We start from the raw sequence: 16794 nt of genomic DNA on the forward strand, positions 1-16794 counted from the left end.
GAACGCAGGAGTGTAAGGGGCTCTGGATAGAGGTAGTACCTTTGCTGCTCGGCAGCCGTTCCTACCTAGTTAGGAGGACGGACATCACTGGTCCTCATCCAACTCCCGAATCTCTCACGTGCTGACTCCAAGCGTCACACCCCGGTTCACCGCTTCAGCTGGCGGGCTAAACCACGTGAGGGGGTGGTGTTGACACTGCACCACTGGGCGAAGGATCTCCTAGAAGCAGATCACCGGCCAGGGCGGAAGGGGTTCAGAAGAGCTTCAGCGGCTAAGTGCCCGTGGCCAGGGCGAACCTCCGTGGCCAGGCCTGGAGAGGGATAGGCTCGGCCAGGCGTCATTGCCTAAGATTCGATAAATACAGTTGTAAAACATAAAATGGTCATATATACATATCGCTTGGTTTCAGACATGAGCCGTATGTACATTCATTTAACCAGTTAATAAACAATTTTACACTCGTGTGTTATCGGTTATCATTTGTGATGGCATTGCTTATAATGAGACATTATTATTTTGCAGAATATTGCTAATTTCCTGATTGTTCCTGTTTTTTTTTAGCAAAATAGCTGGTTCATTTTGTACATGTTTGGGTTTCTGCAGAAATAGCTGTTAATATATTTTTTTTCTTTCTGGGGTCAAAGTAGAGCAGATAAACAAAACGTGAAATTTATCTCCAATATCGTTGGCATTACAGAGAGTACATAATCTTTCATTCCCGGGGTTTTTAATCCATCGTCCGGTTTCAAGTGGCAGATAATGGTTTGAGGTTTTTAAATTAAGTAGCGCCCTCCGATTATTATGATGTAATAAATTCAGATAGGCTTCATATTTGAATTCAGAGTTTTTAAGGATATCACACATAGCGCCTCTTGAAGAATTTTCTGTGTTTGAAATCCAGGTCTGTATATTGATGTCCTGAAGTCTGTTACTACAAGAGCTTTAAGATGATTGTTATTTGGACATGCCCGTGTAGCCCATATATAGCTCATTCCAATTTTGTCAAAATTGTCCTTAATACAGGCAATCCGTTTATAGCTACATATATTACGGTTGTACCCATTATATAGTAATTTTTAAACTTGGAGGGAAAATTTAGAGGCCTTTCCTGAAACGAGTGTTCCCAAAAAGAGAAGCATTCGCGATTTAATTTCAATTTCCGTCGGGTATCTCCCCAGTTCTCCATAAATCATGAATGAGGGGGTGCTTTTCTTTAATGAGAGAAGTTCCTTTAGAAAGTTTATGTGAATATTTTCTACCCACGAATTATTACCAAAGCCCCACAATTCACAGCCATAAAGGAGAAGAGGGGCAACTAAACAATCGAATAATCGTAACTGACAATCACAAGACAACTTAAGTAATCTGCCTTTGCTTAAAACAAAATACATAGCTTTGGTGGCCTTCTCAGCTAGATTCTTTTTAATTAAGGGGAACGTATTGTTTTCTTGCATTGTGATTCCTAGGTATTTATAAGACGGCACGTACAGTGTTATGTGATTTCCAATTTTGAAACAGGATTTATAATCTTTTTTGATCCACCAAATATAAGTATATTTCTTTTGGATGTGTTTATATTAAGTCTCCATGTTTTACAGCATTTGTCGAAGCAATCAAACATATGTTGTTAATCATTTGGGTCTGACGCTAGTAGAACGGTGTCGTCGGCATACAACAGAACAAATAGATTTATCATAGTTTCTAATCAGTTGTTAAAATCATCTGGATGTCACTCGATTTCTTTACAGTTATCAGTTTTTAGGTCATATTCGAGATCGTTTAGGAATATTGTGAATAGTATTGGTGATAAATTTTCACCTTGACGGACGCCAGATGTACATGGAAAAACTGGTCTTCACTCCATCACATGATACACAAGATTTGATATTTTGGTACATGTTATGAATAACTTTGAAGCATTTTCCGGTTATGTTGTTTGATATCAATTTTTGCCATAGACCTACCCGCCAAACGGTATCAAAGGCTTTCCTGAATTCTATGAAAGCACGATATAATTTTTTTTCTTCTTTTTAGCAGTTCCGAAAGGTGGTAAATTGTAAAAATATGGAATACCTTTTTCTAAATCCAGCTTGTGCTTCAGATAAAATTGTATTACAGTTTAGGAATTTTGTAAGGCGATTTTTTTAAATAGATGTAAATAATTTACCGAGGCAGCTCAAACGTGTAATAGGCATTTCATGTCAGATGAGTCGACTTTCCGTCGTCTTACCTGGCTGAGCGACCTAACGGCCATCTATAGTCTGATCTGTTGTTTTCAGCAGCTATTTGCTTTTAACCTTTGCCCGATTTTACCAGTAAACATGTTTTTTTGTGGATATCCTCTCACGCATCCCACTGAATGCCCAGTTTGGCAAAAGTGAGTTATTTCGACATATCCCATTTGCAGGTGTGTAAATTTGAGGGATACAGAGTAACGGCCGAAAAACATTTTTTTTCTGTTTTCGACAGTACTTTAGATTTGCAAAGCTCTCTTAGCGCAAAGATAATCGTAAATTACTGTTAATGTATGGGACTTTAATGGCACGACTATCAACAGACTGAACATAATAATTGTATATGATATGCGGATCCAGAGGGGGCCGCAGGGGTGCTCACGAACCCCTATATCTGGGGTATGAATACATGTATATTAACACATGCTTATGAACGTGCCAAGCGATTAAAACGATTAAGGAGGCTCAGGTTGTCAGGCTCAGAGACGTCCATCGTGTCATTGACAAGACAGCCCCCATTGGTGCTACAAGATGTTTTCCCTGTGAACTAAATTACATATAGCTGACGGGTGTCGCTGACGAGTGTATGGGTACTCAGAAATTCAGCACATGGGAAAACCATGGTTGTTGCGATGAATGCAAGGAGAGAAACTGATGATTATTTCCGTCGCCAACCTGTCGTCCACAATTTGAATAAATCCAAAATATCCTGTCCTTGAGCAGGACGAAATTATGCATTCAAAGTCAGTCACGAACATTGATATAAAAGGTATGGAATATAGCCCAGAAACTCAAAGGTAGGGGCTCTAAATCTAGCACTAAACATCATAAAGACATGGACCAGTTGCTAGCTAATACTGCTCATGTACGTCTGGACAAAAAAAAACCCCAAAACATTATTCCTCCTGAAAATCACTAAGAAAAGAAAACTTCAAAATTTCAGTTCAGACAACGGAAAAAATGACAATGAAATATTTGGTATTCTATCCATATGCTACTCTCGAACAAACTCACAATACTACTAAGTGTGCTGAAACATATGAGCTCCAAAAACATTTACCAGAATGATTTTTGGAGGCCACTTTAATGTATTGTTGGTTACGTTTTTGACATCAAGCTAGGAAATTCCATTCTTCAAGACGCGATGCTGTAATAAATTGTTACGGTACCTATGTCTAGACGTGATCATACCCACCCTTCAAATCATCACTAAAAGGCCCCGAGGCGGTATTCTGTCTGTCACAATATTTGAATAAAAACATCGAGCGTTTATCAAAAGTGTTAAACAATTCAGTTGATCGGTTTCTGTTGCTGGATGACGTCAAAATGTATGTCGTGGAACATATGCAAACCATTGAAAGACAACTGCAGTTATGTTGAAATAAAATTCACAAGTGGTATTAAGAAAATGGATCCACTTGTGTCCAATTGTATCCACTTGTGTCCAAAACATTAACATTACAAGGGCCTGGGGTTAATTTTAGAGTGTACTCCTGTTACAATTGTGAAGGAGGCCACGTTTTTGGTAATAATTTTCGATCTCCATTTGACCCTTCGGCAACATTTGAAATAGAGTGAATGCTCGTCTAATAAATTCAAGTAGTTTCCATCTCCAAGTGGAGAAGTAACCAATCTGAATCTACCCTTCTTCATTTATATAGATTGAGTGAGTGAGTTTAGTTTTACACAGCTTTTAGCAACATTCCTGCAAGATCACAGCTGGAGACAATAGAAATGGGCTTCACACATGGTACCCACGAGGGGAATTGGAACGAGATCTTCAGCTTGACCAACGAAAGCTTCAACCGCAAGGCTATCCCACCGCCCCTCCCCGTATGTGAACACCCATTCCTTCTAAGCTTGCCTATGGCACCATCGCCTATGGTGGATACAGCAAACGTTACCTTAAACCTCTTGATTCTGTCCATCATCAAGATCAAAGACTTACTCTTGGATCCTTTCGAACTTCTCTTGGTGATATTGTTTGTCTCTAGGCCAATGCCCCATCTTTAAAAGATCACCATATCACACCATCAGCAACGGAAACGGCGGCAACGGCTCTAGGACATATCATCAGTCTAAGTACTGTGCTACGACGTCCACGCACAGCAGGTATCAGAGCTCGACGTCCTCTGCATGGTAACGACGAACATCGTGGTGACCCAGGAACATAGTCGCCGTAGGTTGCACTGGGCAAAGACTATAAGTCCCTGGCTGGTACGAAATTGTGTGAGTGAGTTTAGTTTTACGCCGCACTAAGCAATATTCCAGCTCTATGGCGGCGGTCTGTAAATAATCGAGTCTGGACCAGACAATCCAGTGATCAACAACATAAGCATCGATCTGCGCAATTCGGAACCGATGACATGTCAGCGAGCCTGACCACCCGATCTTGTTAGTCGCCTCTTACGACAAGCATAGTAGCCTTTTTACGGCAAGCATGGGTTGCTGAAGGCCTGTTCTACCCCGGGACCTTCACGGGTGGTACGAAATTGGCAGCGAGTGTTTTTTTCACAGTCCAAATCACAATGTTCCATAATGATTTAATGCTTTGCTTTGAATTTATCGAATAAGGGTGTTCACATTCTCTAGCCCACAGTTTATATTCTGAGAAGTCTAACCCTGACTACAATTGTATTTAATCCGTTTTATCAATATCTGTCCAATAAGAAATCTGCAACAGAATTCATATCACCAAATTAGTGAGTTAGTTTAGTTTTGCACCGAACTCGGCAATGTTCCAGCTCTATGTCTGCAAATAATCGAGTCTGGACCAGAAAAGCCAGTGATAAACAGCATGAGCATCGACCTGTGCAATTGGGAACCGAAGACGTGTCAACCATGTCAGCGAGCCTGACCACCCGATCACGTTAGTCACTTCTTAAGACAAACATACTCGCCTTTTGTGGCAAGCATGGGTTACTGAAGATCTGTTTAACCCCAGATCTTCACGGGTCTATCACCAAATGAAAAAATTATTTCTGATATGTTTAACTGGATAAATGAGTCATGTTGACCTTCCATGGCTGCCAGTTTCTAAACATCTCTCTCTAATAAACCATGAATTGGAAGAGAAGGAACATCACCTACTACAGGAACAGAAACGGTAATGCAGTACATGCCAGTCTTTGGTTGACATTTGGAAAACTAACTGGTCCCTTTTCACCCATCTGGTGTCTAATCTATGCTACTGTTGCCTCATCCCCATCAAGGTAAATAGTGATTGTACCTGTATTTTTGCTACACTACCCCTCCTCTATGGCTGGTCATTTGGTCTCCTGTCATGAGTGGCATGCTAGCGTCATTCTCATGAATGTATCTCATTACTTCTTCGTGTCCTTGAAGCTCTAAACAATTACCAGTTCCATCAGACTGAGGATACAAATAGTCATCACCTTAATATTTCTGACCATGGGGATTTGTTCCCATATCTGTATTTGTCTCTGAGTGTTTTCAGCCCATGGTCATAATTAAGAGTGCTATGTACAACACAGACAATCATTCCAAATGACAAAATATTTCTTTATTCCATACCAGTTGTTCAAACATTTCGATCATACATGAAAGTTTTAAGCATATTGAGACTTAAGGTTATCTGAAAGATACATGACTGACAAGACTGCTATACCCATGTAATGCATCATCCTTTTTTTTGTTTGCCAGCATATTTTCTCTGGAGGTGTTCAATGGTGGAAATTTAACGATTAAGTCCAGTAAAGACAATACAGTGACCTTTCACACTCCAAGTAGAAGCTTTATCCACTATACCACCAAAGTGGACTAAGTGACCAAAACCCTGATATTGGTACAAAACAGTCAAGTAATACAATGAAACAATTAACAACATGGAATAATGTAAGCATGGTTCATCTTTCACAAAGTGAGGTGAGGTGCGTATCTTGGGATCAATATTCCCTTGTAATGAAGCAACATATGGTACCTTGGTCCAGTATAAAAAAAGTGAGTGAGTTTAGTTTTACACCACACTCAGCAATATCCCAGCTATATGGCGGTGGTCTGTAAATAATCGAGTCTGGACCAGACAATCCAGTGATCAATAACATGAGCATCAATCTGCACAACTGGGAACCGATGACATGTGTCATCCAAGTCAGTGAGCCTGACCACCCGATCTTGTCAGTCGCCTCTTACGACAAGCATAGTAGCCTTTTTACGGCAAGCATGGGTTGCTGAAGGCCTATTCTACCCCGAGACCTTCACAGGTCAGTTTCAAACAAAGAATACCCAGAAGTGTGTCAGTCATAAGACCCCTTCTTCACTATGGACATACAAACTTGATAAGGAGATCAAGAGGACCCTTTCTACCCATCAAACCCACAAAGGGAACTGTGTTCTGATGTTTTGGGTCCTGTTGCTTCAGATGCCCTCTGAGTGTTATTTGAATATTTACAATCATTGTCTCCAACATGAGCTTCCAGATATCACCTTCTGCCTCTCTTGGTGGGCTGTGAATCTGATGGCGTGGCTGGACTTGCGTTAGTAGAATTAGCTTGTCGTGTCCGTTTCCTCTTGGGTGTCGATTCGGGAGTGCTGGATGCAGATGTGCCGCCTGACCCAGACACCCCAGACTTACTTCCCTTTGTACTATGGGGGGTGGAGGAGGCTTTTCCCTCCCCCTTGCCTTCTTTACCATGAGGTGTTGAGGAACCTTTAGAGTCACTTTTAGAATCTTTTCCTGATTTATTGTCACCTTTGCCATCTTTCCCATGAGGAGTTGATGTGCCTTTACTATCACTTTTACTCTCTTTAGAATGTGGGGTTGAGGAGCCTTTTGTTTCACCTCTGTTTGTGGATTTGTCATATTTATTTTTATCATTCGAGGAGCTGCTTCCTTTCCCATCAGACTTTGATCCTTTACCTAGAATGTAACAAAACATGTCAACACTGTGCTACATTTTCCATGCTTATGCACAAAAACAGGATTAAAGATGAAGCTAATGCTAAGGTAAAGGGAGATAACTCAAATGGTATTCAGCAAATGACTTTAAGTCAGAATCCTATCTATTACCCCAGCTGAATTTTGTGAAATAAAGCTTTCTAATCTGAATAATCCCCTCCTGTGTAAAATTTTTTGCACACCCATAAACAGAACAGTTAAACTTAATTTTACTTCAGCTGTTTGTATTTAGAATTTGTTTCTACAACAAAGCAACTCAGTCTACCGTGTAAATTATATTAAAAAGACAGTGTTCTAATGAAGTTGCTACAGTGCATCTTTGCTATATTTGTTTAAGTTAAAACAATAGACTTTGGATAAGTGGACACTTCCTTCCTGCAAACAAGAACTGACTGTGACCACTGAATCTGCCTTATCTATTTCAAATCCATCCTCAATAATTTTCAGAGCATATGTGACGATAGAAATGTTCACTATACCCTTGATGCATCTATGACCCAATGATTTTATTCTCTCCCTTGGCTGGCATTTTATCCAATCAGGTGTCTGCCCTGGGAAGTTGAGCGTACCAATCACAACTCACTTTCACTTGTTAAATTATCTCACCGATTAAATAATAGATGCAGAGGTAGAATTTTTTAAAGTTTCATATCTGTCATTTTGTGGTAACTGGCAAACTTGGTTGTAACAGTGACTTGGCTGTTCGGTTACAGTGAGAATGCAGAGCCATCGAAGGGAGGTAATAAAAATATTGAGCCACAGATGCATCCAGGGTAGTTGTGGAGATTTATGGGAATTTATACCCTGGAGATTATGGAGGATATTTCAAACCTTGGTGCATGCATAAAGTGGAATGACAGTTGGTGACTTTTGATTGTTATGAACAATTGGGACTGTTTGTATGGTGGTCATAGTTTGGGGCATTTAGCTGCTCAGTTGTAAGTCTCGTGTCTGTCCATCATATGTTAGATGTTCAAAATGTTTACATATCACAAGGGGAAATAACTCTGTAGACAGTTACCCTGTCACTGCACAATGTTAGCATGAGTTGTATCAAAGACACTAATGAAGTCGGCAACAATGGGGATGCAACAATGTGATACTTGTATCTAGAGAGGTCACTGTGAGTAAGTGAGTGAGTCGAGTTTTATGTCGCCTTTAATAACATTCCAGTAAAATCACAATGAGGACACCAGAAATGGGCTTCAAAGGTTGTACCCATGTGGGGAATAGATCCCAGGCCATCAGTGTGATGAGTGAACACCTTAACCACTAGGCTACCCCTACACTCCCAGAGGCCACACAGTATACTACTCATTGAATTGCTACATTCTAAAGACAAATGAGATGGCAGTGTACCTTCAGTTTTTTCTCCCTCAGCATTGATGGATGCCTGTTCAATCCTAGGGTAGGGCTTATCCATCAGAGAATGGTAGTCGACTTCAGGTAGCAGGAACTCTACCTCCTTGTTTGGGAAGGGAATGATCTCTGATTCATTCTGCAAAAAAACAAATCAGGGAAAGTGAAAAGGTGGTATCATAAATACATTAACGATGTTTGTGGCAACGTGGGCACCCATAACTAACATTCCATGCATCTTGGGTTTACAATAAGAGACTTTCCATAGCCACTGGGAATTCTTGCCACAGAATATCAGCCAACAGTCAAACATTGCAAAATTTACTTTAGTTTAGTTTTAACAGCTAGGGTCATTAAGTTTCAAAGGTTAGTCACTGTCAGCACATGTCAAAGTTTGAGGTTATGTAAAATCATTATTTTACCCAAACATTTCTAAAGAACATGTAAATATGAAACTTACAATTCAAGCAAAACTACTGAAATAGGATTAAATAGCATTCCATGAATCAAGCACTATTTTTCTTGAAAGTGTAAGTAATGCAGTACTGACCAATGCCTGTAAATCATACATCTCAGTAAGGTGTTTCCATATGTGCTTGGAGGAGATCTTCCGACTGCTGGCATTGTTCAGCTTATCGTGGATGAACATCATTTGGAAATACCTATTTACACCTGTAATAAAGACAGAAGAAAGTTCATTATTAGTAACACAGTGTTTTGAAAGGATGTATGGGACTGTAGGACCCTTGTAAAGTCTGTATTTCCTTCGGCTGCTCCTCTGGAAATACGGACTTTACAAGGGTCTTTCTAAACACCGTGTTAATCTGTTATTCTTAAGTAAGGTCTTTTCCTTTCGCTTATCCTTACACAACATTCGGCATTCAGCAGAATGAGACGCAAAATGTTTCGTCATGATATTTCCTGAACGGTCATAAAGGGAGATAACTCGGGATGGCTTAGTTTATGATGAAAATGATCAAATTTGAGGTTTTGTTAAACGACAAGTGAAATACAGTGAGTGAGTGAGTTTAGTTTTATGCAACACTCAGCAACATTCCAGCTGTATGGCGGTGGTCTGTAAATAATCGAGTCTGGACCAGACAATCCAGTGATCAACGAACCGCTTGGGAACCAGTGACATGCGCCAACCAAGTCAGTGAGTCTGACTACCCAATCTCATTAGTCGCCACTTACAAGTTGAGTTGCCTTTTACAGCAAGCATGGGTTGCTGAAGACCTATTCTACCCCCTGCCTTCATGGATCCAAGTGAAATACGAGAACATTGTAGTTTTGCTTACATTTTTTGAAACAAACAAATAAGAATTTATGGCAACAATTTTATTACTCTGTTAATATATTCAAAATTGTTAACGTCAACTCTAAAATTTCGAAGCAATCAGCCATTTGGTAATCAGAATTTCACAAATTTATCATAAGGGTAATAACTATCTATACATAATTGTAAACCAAAAGACACTGTGTTCTTTAATCTGACTGGTTGAAAAACATGATTGAATTGTATTCAATTCCTGGTAATTGCAAGACTTTTCACTGCATATTAATATGTACAAATAACATTGGTTCCAAATGTATTCCCCTGCTTCAAATACTCAACACATGATTTTTGTCTCCTAATTGTTTTACACATTGTTTGTTCGTGTATCTGGTATCATCAAAAGATTGTAAATATATGAGAAAAACACAAACTGTTTCATTTCATCCTTCAACATGTTACTTTATATCAGACTATCATGAAAATTTTGGCGCTCCATTATTCCTAAATTATTTAACATGTCAAAAACAACAAATAATACATATCGTTTGAACTTGGTACTTTTTCACAAAGCTGTTACAGACCTTGGCTGATCACAATACTGCACTGTAATGTTCACTTATGACAGTCATTTTACTTTGACAACTTTGAGGGTCACATGCAACAAAAAAATCAAACCTAATTAAAACACAATTATCACTTATTCATGACATATAATATACACTGCTGCTTGTAAAAAAACAAATAAACAAACAATTATAAGTGTACAATCGCGATTCAAAAGTGCAATATTTTGTACTTGGGCTTACTGCCCTCGAAACAAAGCCCCCGGGAGACCGTACTCAGCAGTAGTGGGTGGCTGTGCACTTAAGTGTAACGACGGCTTCGGAAGGTTCCTTTGCTGATACGCTGAGAGCTCATTGTGTGTACAGAAAGATGATCTGTTTGATGGGCATTTATGGCGAGTTACAACAAAACAGGGAACCTACATAGAGATTAGTTGTGGGTTATCCCTGCAAGAAAGTAAGATTCTTTTATGGATAACATATGGATAACGTCTTTTATTGTATTTGATGCGTCGTTCCAGTATGGATTCACATGCTGTTGTCAAACAAACTCATATACACTTGAAGAAGTTGTTATCCATAAAGATAGTATATAGAGATGTTTGGTTTTGTAAATACATATTCACTGAATTTGCGTTCGATCCAGTCAAAAAGAGATGGTGAACTACCGCGTGAATGGAAACTGTCATTCGTCCTAGTACAAAGCAGGACTTAAAACTGACAAGAGTTTGCACCAGTTTCTGTCAGATCCAGTCATCCGAGAAAAATGAATGTAGTTTGTTTGCAACCCACAGAAATAAAAACATGTCACATGTACAAGTATCACATCTGCCTAAATTCATAATGCGGAAGAGACAGGACTCGGGTGCACGAGTCGTAAATCAATTTATTCTGTTTATGGCATATAGCCTGATAGGTGATAAGTTCAAATTGCATGTGGTCAATGACTGAAGCTGTGTATTGCATAGTGTCTTTAACAGACAGGCAGGCAGACATATAGGTGTCAGTAAACCAGAGATTAAGTTTTCTCTGTGACTGAGGCTGATAACCACAATCAACAAGTTTTTTTATGTAACGAGTAGATTATTTACTTGTTTGTGTACACAACCAAGATTATACTACTGCTTATGACCTCATACTTCGGGCAGGCTGTTTCAAGCTCCGCGAACCTATTCACTGTGCATGCATTATGGGAGCGCAGCACAGCTGTTGAAACCACTTTTTCCCCAGTGCTGAGGGAAATTTAGTGAATCGTTTGAACTCAAATATTCTCAAATATAAAAGGCTTCTTTTTCATCGCGTTTTTTTTCAACTTTGATTTTTGAGCAGGAGGATTTCTTACCTTCTTACCCCCTCCTTTTCCATAGTACATTTGCTCCTTCCCATGTGTCATATTCCAACACTGACATCAGTTCATTGATTGCTGTTTTTTATAAATACCTGTTCTAGTTTATTGAAAGTATATTTACCGAGAGTTATTCATGTCAGTTTGTAATCTTGGGTTTTTTATTTTGTTTGGGCGGGGGATAGGGTCCGGGCGAAGCTCTTACCAATGTCTTCCGCTTCCTCTGTTGGAAAATTCGCCGGACAGGTTGGACAGAATTTGTGTTTTATTGTAGTTTCAAGGCAGACTGTACCCATATGTACATGGATGGCTGTTGAAGGTCTGCATATGTGTTTTCTAAAATATATAGGGTTACTGTAGAAGCCTATAGAAGTCTGTGGGAAAACATTGGGTCCGGTGTAACACGGTATAAGTCTGGATAATGGGAGATGATTTCCCGGGACTATCCTAACGATGAAAACAAAGAATCGCAAATGAAAAACCTTCAGAGAAATTGTAGGCATTCAGTTGTGTCGAAGGAAACACACACACTCTTTCATCTTGTCACAAATACGTACCAGCTGGTTTATGTCGTCTCATTGCGTGAAATAGATTCACTTCCATGTCCACATTCCAGTTCGTGCTTTCAGAGTCAGCCATCTTTGATAACCTTCACCTTTGTGTAACATGCTCTATTCGATTGGAGCATTGCAGACTGTAATATGGTTGCGCCCCTTCAGAAAGCACACAAATATAAGAATTCGCGTCTAGCTTCTTTACAAAAACACGTAAAACACTTTCGCTAAACAACTTTAGCAAACAGTATACATGTTAGGTTGTAGTATTTCAGCTGGACTGCATAATCGATCCATGAAAGTTGCCACTTTAATTAGGATATCATTAATGGAAAGTTCTGATTGCAGACACACCAATTTAACTTTAGACACTGACGTTCAACACGCACATGTCAACGAAACAGTATCGATTACGCATTCATAATGTACCATACTCGAGTGTGTGAAGCATAAACGTACTTCATCAAAACTTTTTAAATTTATTTTTATTCACAAGGCGTGAAGACCATTTGAAAAAAAAGATGTCTAACAATCCCAGAGAATTTCGGTTATAACGAAATAGAATTCGTGGTGCCTTTTGAGTTCGGAACATCCGTATTTAAGTATAGCCGTACATATTGTATTTCCTCTAGAATGCGCCGGTACTCTAATAAGCGTCGGGTATGGACCTTTGCATTTTTTCGGAAATGTTTTCTCCCTTGGTCTAAAATTAAATGTTTTAAGGAATGGTCCCTTGAATCACAACTTCCTGTGGCATAGGCGCTCGACTCTGATACATACTTGAAAGTCGAGCGCCTGTGGCACGCTGTCAATCAATATTCTCCAGTTACAGAGTCAACAATCGCTGTTAAATACTTCAATTTTGAAAAAAAGTATTTATAGGGTGACCCCTAGTTTTCTATGTCTAGCTTATATTATTCACAGAGAAGGATAGGGGCGGTGGGGTAGCCTAGTGGTTAAAGCGTTCGCTCGTCACGCCAAAGACCCGGGTTCGATTCCCCACATGGGTACGTGTGAGGCCCATTTTCTGGTGTCCCCCGCCGTGATACCGCTGGCATATTGCTAAAAGCAGCGTAAAACCAAAGTCACTCACTTACAGAGAAGGATAATGGTTGACTCTTGGTCGATTGATTGTTTGACTGACTGACTGCGACTGACTGTGTGAGACAAGTGATGGGCATGAAGGACAAATGGACAGAATCAGGCCCCCAAAGTAATTGAAGGTATTACAACAAATTTGAAGGAATTGCATCTCAAATGGAAACAAACGCAGTCCACTCGCGGAATAATTGCAGCCATATCTGTAATTTAGCGGTAAAAGCAGAAACACGTCCCCCCAATCGGAAGCAATGTCAGTAATATTGCTCGGCCATCTTCGGAGATTTCTCGGCTCCGTTACGTGATTTGTCGGTCGCTTGAAGGCATTGTACTCATCACCGCTTTAAAAAATACAGGGTACCGCTATTTTAATAAGCGCCAGACCTCAATTAAGTGCCGGATCAGGAGGTCCGTTGAAATAATCATCGCGGGCAGCGCTTATTAGAGGAAATACGGTATGTATAATGCAATGTTCAGTGTCTGCTTAAGTGCCTCCATGGGATATACACAATATGTCCTGCCCCTGAACCTCCACAGAGCCCTGACAGTAATGTTACAAATATAAAAGGACCAAGTCCATAATATTCCCGGATTCTAAAACTCCCTAATCTGCGAAAATATAGACCAGCCGCGACCAATATGGTTCTAATATTATCGGAATATTAGAATGTTTAACGTACCCCGACCCAAACTGAACTGCGCTTAAAAAGGAAGCAAAAAGAAAACAAAAACCACCCGCAAAAGCACTGCAGCAAAAATGAAAATTTTCCTTAAACCATTCAGTGGAAATGTTCATTAAGTCTTTCAGTGAATTCATAAACCCACAAGAGCAACACTACGTACTATACAACATGGTGCCACATGAACTGATATAAACATAAACATAGACTAACGTTTAGTGACTGAGTAATTATGATGGTAACAAATAAACCCATTTAACTCGAAAAAGACGCCCCAGTGGCTTCATTTAATTAGGGCTTTAGCATTAGAAAGAGGGCTTGGCAGTTGGGAAAAATGTGGTTCAGGGACTGTGAGACAGACTAACATAACCCCTTCTATGGTAGCTGTTTTTCTTTTTCATGCAACATATTATTCTCAGTGTATAAAATAGCATCTGCATGGCGGCCCTCTGCTTGCTAGTTTCATGGCGGGCGTATTTATTTTATCTAATTTTTTTAATAGCAGGCCCTGTGTGCCAATACATTTTCCAAGGGTATATATTTGACAATGTCATTGACTACGGGAAATATTTCGAAAATAGTTTATAATTGTGACACCTAAATGATGTCTGTATAGTTCATACAGAACTTCCACAGATTACTCTACCCATTTATCAAACACTAAATGTGACTGGTTTAGAGAATGTCTTCAGCCAATGAATAATGTCGTTCTTTTAGGCTTTTCTGATTCAGATGGCAGTGACTTCAAACGAATCAATAGTGACCACCAATTTATGATTTCATTGAATTTGCTTTTGCACGTGCTTACGTTTACCTCACTATAAGTAATTCATTAATTACTTTATTTTCAAGCCATATCTCAATAATTTTTATTTTCAATACAGGGCTAGTTACATGTTATCAGGACCGGCAACATTTTTAGTTATCAGCCCTGTGGGATTCCTGGCTTCTTTAGGAGTTTCATACGCTGTTATTCTCCATATTGTTAAACAGTAAACGGTACTTGGTTAGCACGAATCTAAACTAGTAAGCATGGTAGGTTGCTCTAATCGAAGACACACCTTAAAACTCACCACATTGAAACTCTGCATGGAGCTCTCTATATTCCTTGCGGGCATGTAGAAGAGATGGGGTGAAAATTTCAGTTTCGGTATCTTATAAACAATAACTGCTATTTCTCATGCCGCTGGACATGGTGTACCAGAACGTGTAACTACATCACACATTAGATCACGACTTGTTTCAGACGAAGTCTGACAGTGTGGAACCACGTGAGAATCTTGCCTCTTCTTAACGTAGCGGGAAAATGGAGTTTGGTCAACGGGGCAGAAGAGGATGGGGAAGGCGGGGAGGGGGAGGTGGGTTCAGAAGAGACGGCCGGTTTGATGACAAAAAGGACAGGTCAGATTCCTCCAACTGGCGTTCTCAGAGTCAGAGTTCTGAGCACGAGTCAAGCTTCGAGAATGAGACCACTAAAATGTATGTGGAGGAAAGTTTTGTTGGAAGAATTATTGGTAAGAGCTTTTTTTTCTATCCAGATCTATCTATCTATACTATATAGTGCGAAGTCGTCTAGTTATATGCTGGACTACCATTTCTTATGCTTTTAAGCGTGCAATCTTAATGTTTTCCAACTTTACATATTAACTGGTTTGACACAAAAGAGTACTTATGGCATAAGTTTGTCATGGTGGATTCATGTGATAATAATGTCAAGAACGATGCTATGAGTCGCTGCTGTAACCAATGTCGATGAATTCAGTTTACAACAGGCACCCCAGGCATAACCATTGGAAACAATATGAAGAACATTTTCAAGAGTAAAGAATTTGTCACAATGTGAATGAATTTATTTCTGTACTGTTATACTGTTAGAGTGTGGGTGTGTGAGTATTGATGTATTTATGTATACAAAACCCCATAAAATACAGATGTGTCAAGTCACTAGACATCTCTATTTATATTGTACATGTCTTCAGTTCTGAAAAAGATATTACTGAAGATCAGGATTAGAATTTTCCTTCAGCAAGTGTCAGTGTATCCCAGTTGTGTTGGATAAGTGGTCATGCAGTTGATTACTGGATTGGCTGGTTCAGACTTGATTATTTACAGACCACGGTCATATAGCTGGAATATTGCGGAGTGTGTCATTAAACAATTAACAACCTTGAACATTTCAAAGTTTTGTGTCTGCCTCTTTTTGGTCATTGAAATAGTACTGATTCAGATTCTGTTTGCCTTTAATAGTAGGTAGTATGTACATGTTCTTTTTCAAGCCTTATTCTATTTGTTCATTATCCAAGGGAAAGGTGGATCAAAAATCCGAGAGTTGCAAGATTCAAGTGGAGCAAACATCAAGGTAGAGGAATTGTTTAATGTATTTGATATCTTTTTAGGTGTAAACTGAGTTTATTTCATCATCTGATGCATGTATACATGACCTAATTGTTATGCACTTAGAATCAATACTGTACCAAATACATGAGAGAACCCTTGATTTAAAACCGACACATGCTTAGTAACTTGCAAGCAGCTCATTGTTCTAGGTGCTGATAGTATTGGTAGACAGTAAAAACACATGTAGATTTTCTACATCAAATGAGACACTAATGTGGGGGAAAATGTTGCCAGCATTGGCGGAATGTTGGTGAGTGAGTGAGTTGAGTTTTCCCCCCGATTTTAGCAGTATATCCTGCTACAAATGGCAGTGGGGGATGCCAGAAATGGGCTTCGCACACATTACCCATTTGGGGAATCAGACCTGGGT

At 39.5% G+C, this 16794-nt stretch overlaps 2 protein-coding genes across 2 annotated transcripts in view; one reads left to right on the plus strand and one right to left on the minus strand.

The window, feature by feature from the left end:
* Nucleotides 1-5735: 5735 nt before the first annotated feature.
* On the minus strand, nucleotides 5736-12361 carry LOC137290659 (MRG/MORF4L-binding protein-like). The gene is made up of 4 exons (XM_067821738.1): nucleotides 12253-12361; nucleotides 9062-9183; nucleotides 8512-8650; nucleotides 5736-7113 (listed from the first exon to the last, which is right to left on the minus strand). The coding sequence occupies exons 1-4, from the start codon at nucleotides 12332-12334 to the stop codon at nucleotides 6677-6679; spliced, it is 780 nt and encodes a 259-aa protein (XP_067677839.1). The 5' UTR covers nucleotides 12335-12361; the 3' UTR covers nucleotides 5736-6676.
* A 2769-nt stretch (nucleotides 12362-15130) lies between these two features.
* LOC137291443 (probable ATP-dependent RNA helicase DDX43) overlaps nucleotides 15131-16794 on the plus strand; it is a 32054-nt gene continuing 30390 nt past the window's right edge. Inside the window, exons 1-2 of the mRNA XM_067822792.1 lie at nucleotides 15131-15541; nucleotides 16331-16386. Of these exons, the coding sequence (XP_067678893.1) occupies nucleotides 15334-15541; nucleotides 16331-16386 (264 nt within the window). The 5' untranslated portion in view covers nucleotides 15131-15333. The remainder of the gene's footprint in view (nucleotides 15542-16330; nucleotides 16387-16794) is intronic.

This window comes from Haliotis asinina, chromosome 7 (genome assembly GCF_037392515.1).
Source record: "Haliotis asinina isolate JCU_RB_2024 chromosome 7, JCU_Hal_asi_v2, whole genome shotgun sequence".
Classification (NCBI taxonomy): domain Eukaryota; kingdom Metazoa; phylum Mollusca; class Gastropoda; order Lepetellida; family Haliotidae; genus Haliotis; species Haliotis asinina.

Coding starts and splice junctions, on each gene's coding strand:
- LOC137290659 (XM_067821738.1), bottom strand. CDS start 12,334: ATGGCTGACTCTGAAAGCACGAACTGGAATGTGGACATGGAAGTGAAT. Junction 8,651..9,061: donor TGTATGATTTACAGGCATTG/GTCAGTACTGCA, acceptor GTTTTTTTGCAG/AATGAATCAGAGATCATTCC. Junction 7,114..8,511: donor TGAGGGAGAAAAAACTGAAG/GTACACTGCCAT, acceptor GTTACATTCTAG/GTAAAGGATCAAAGTCTGAT.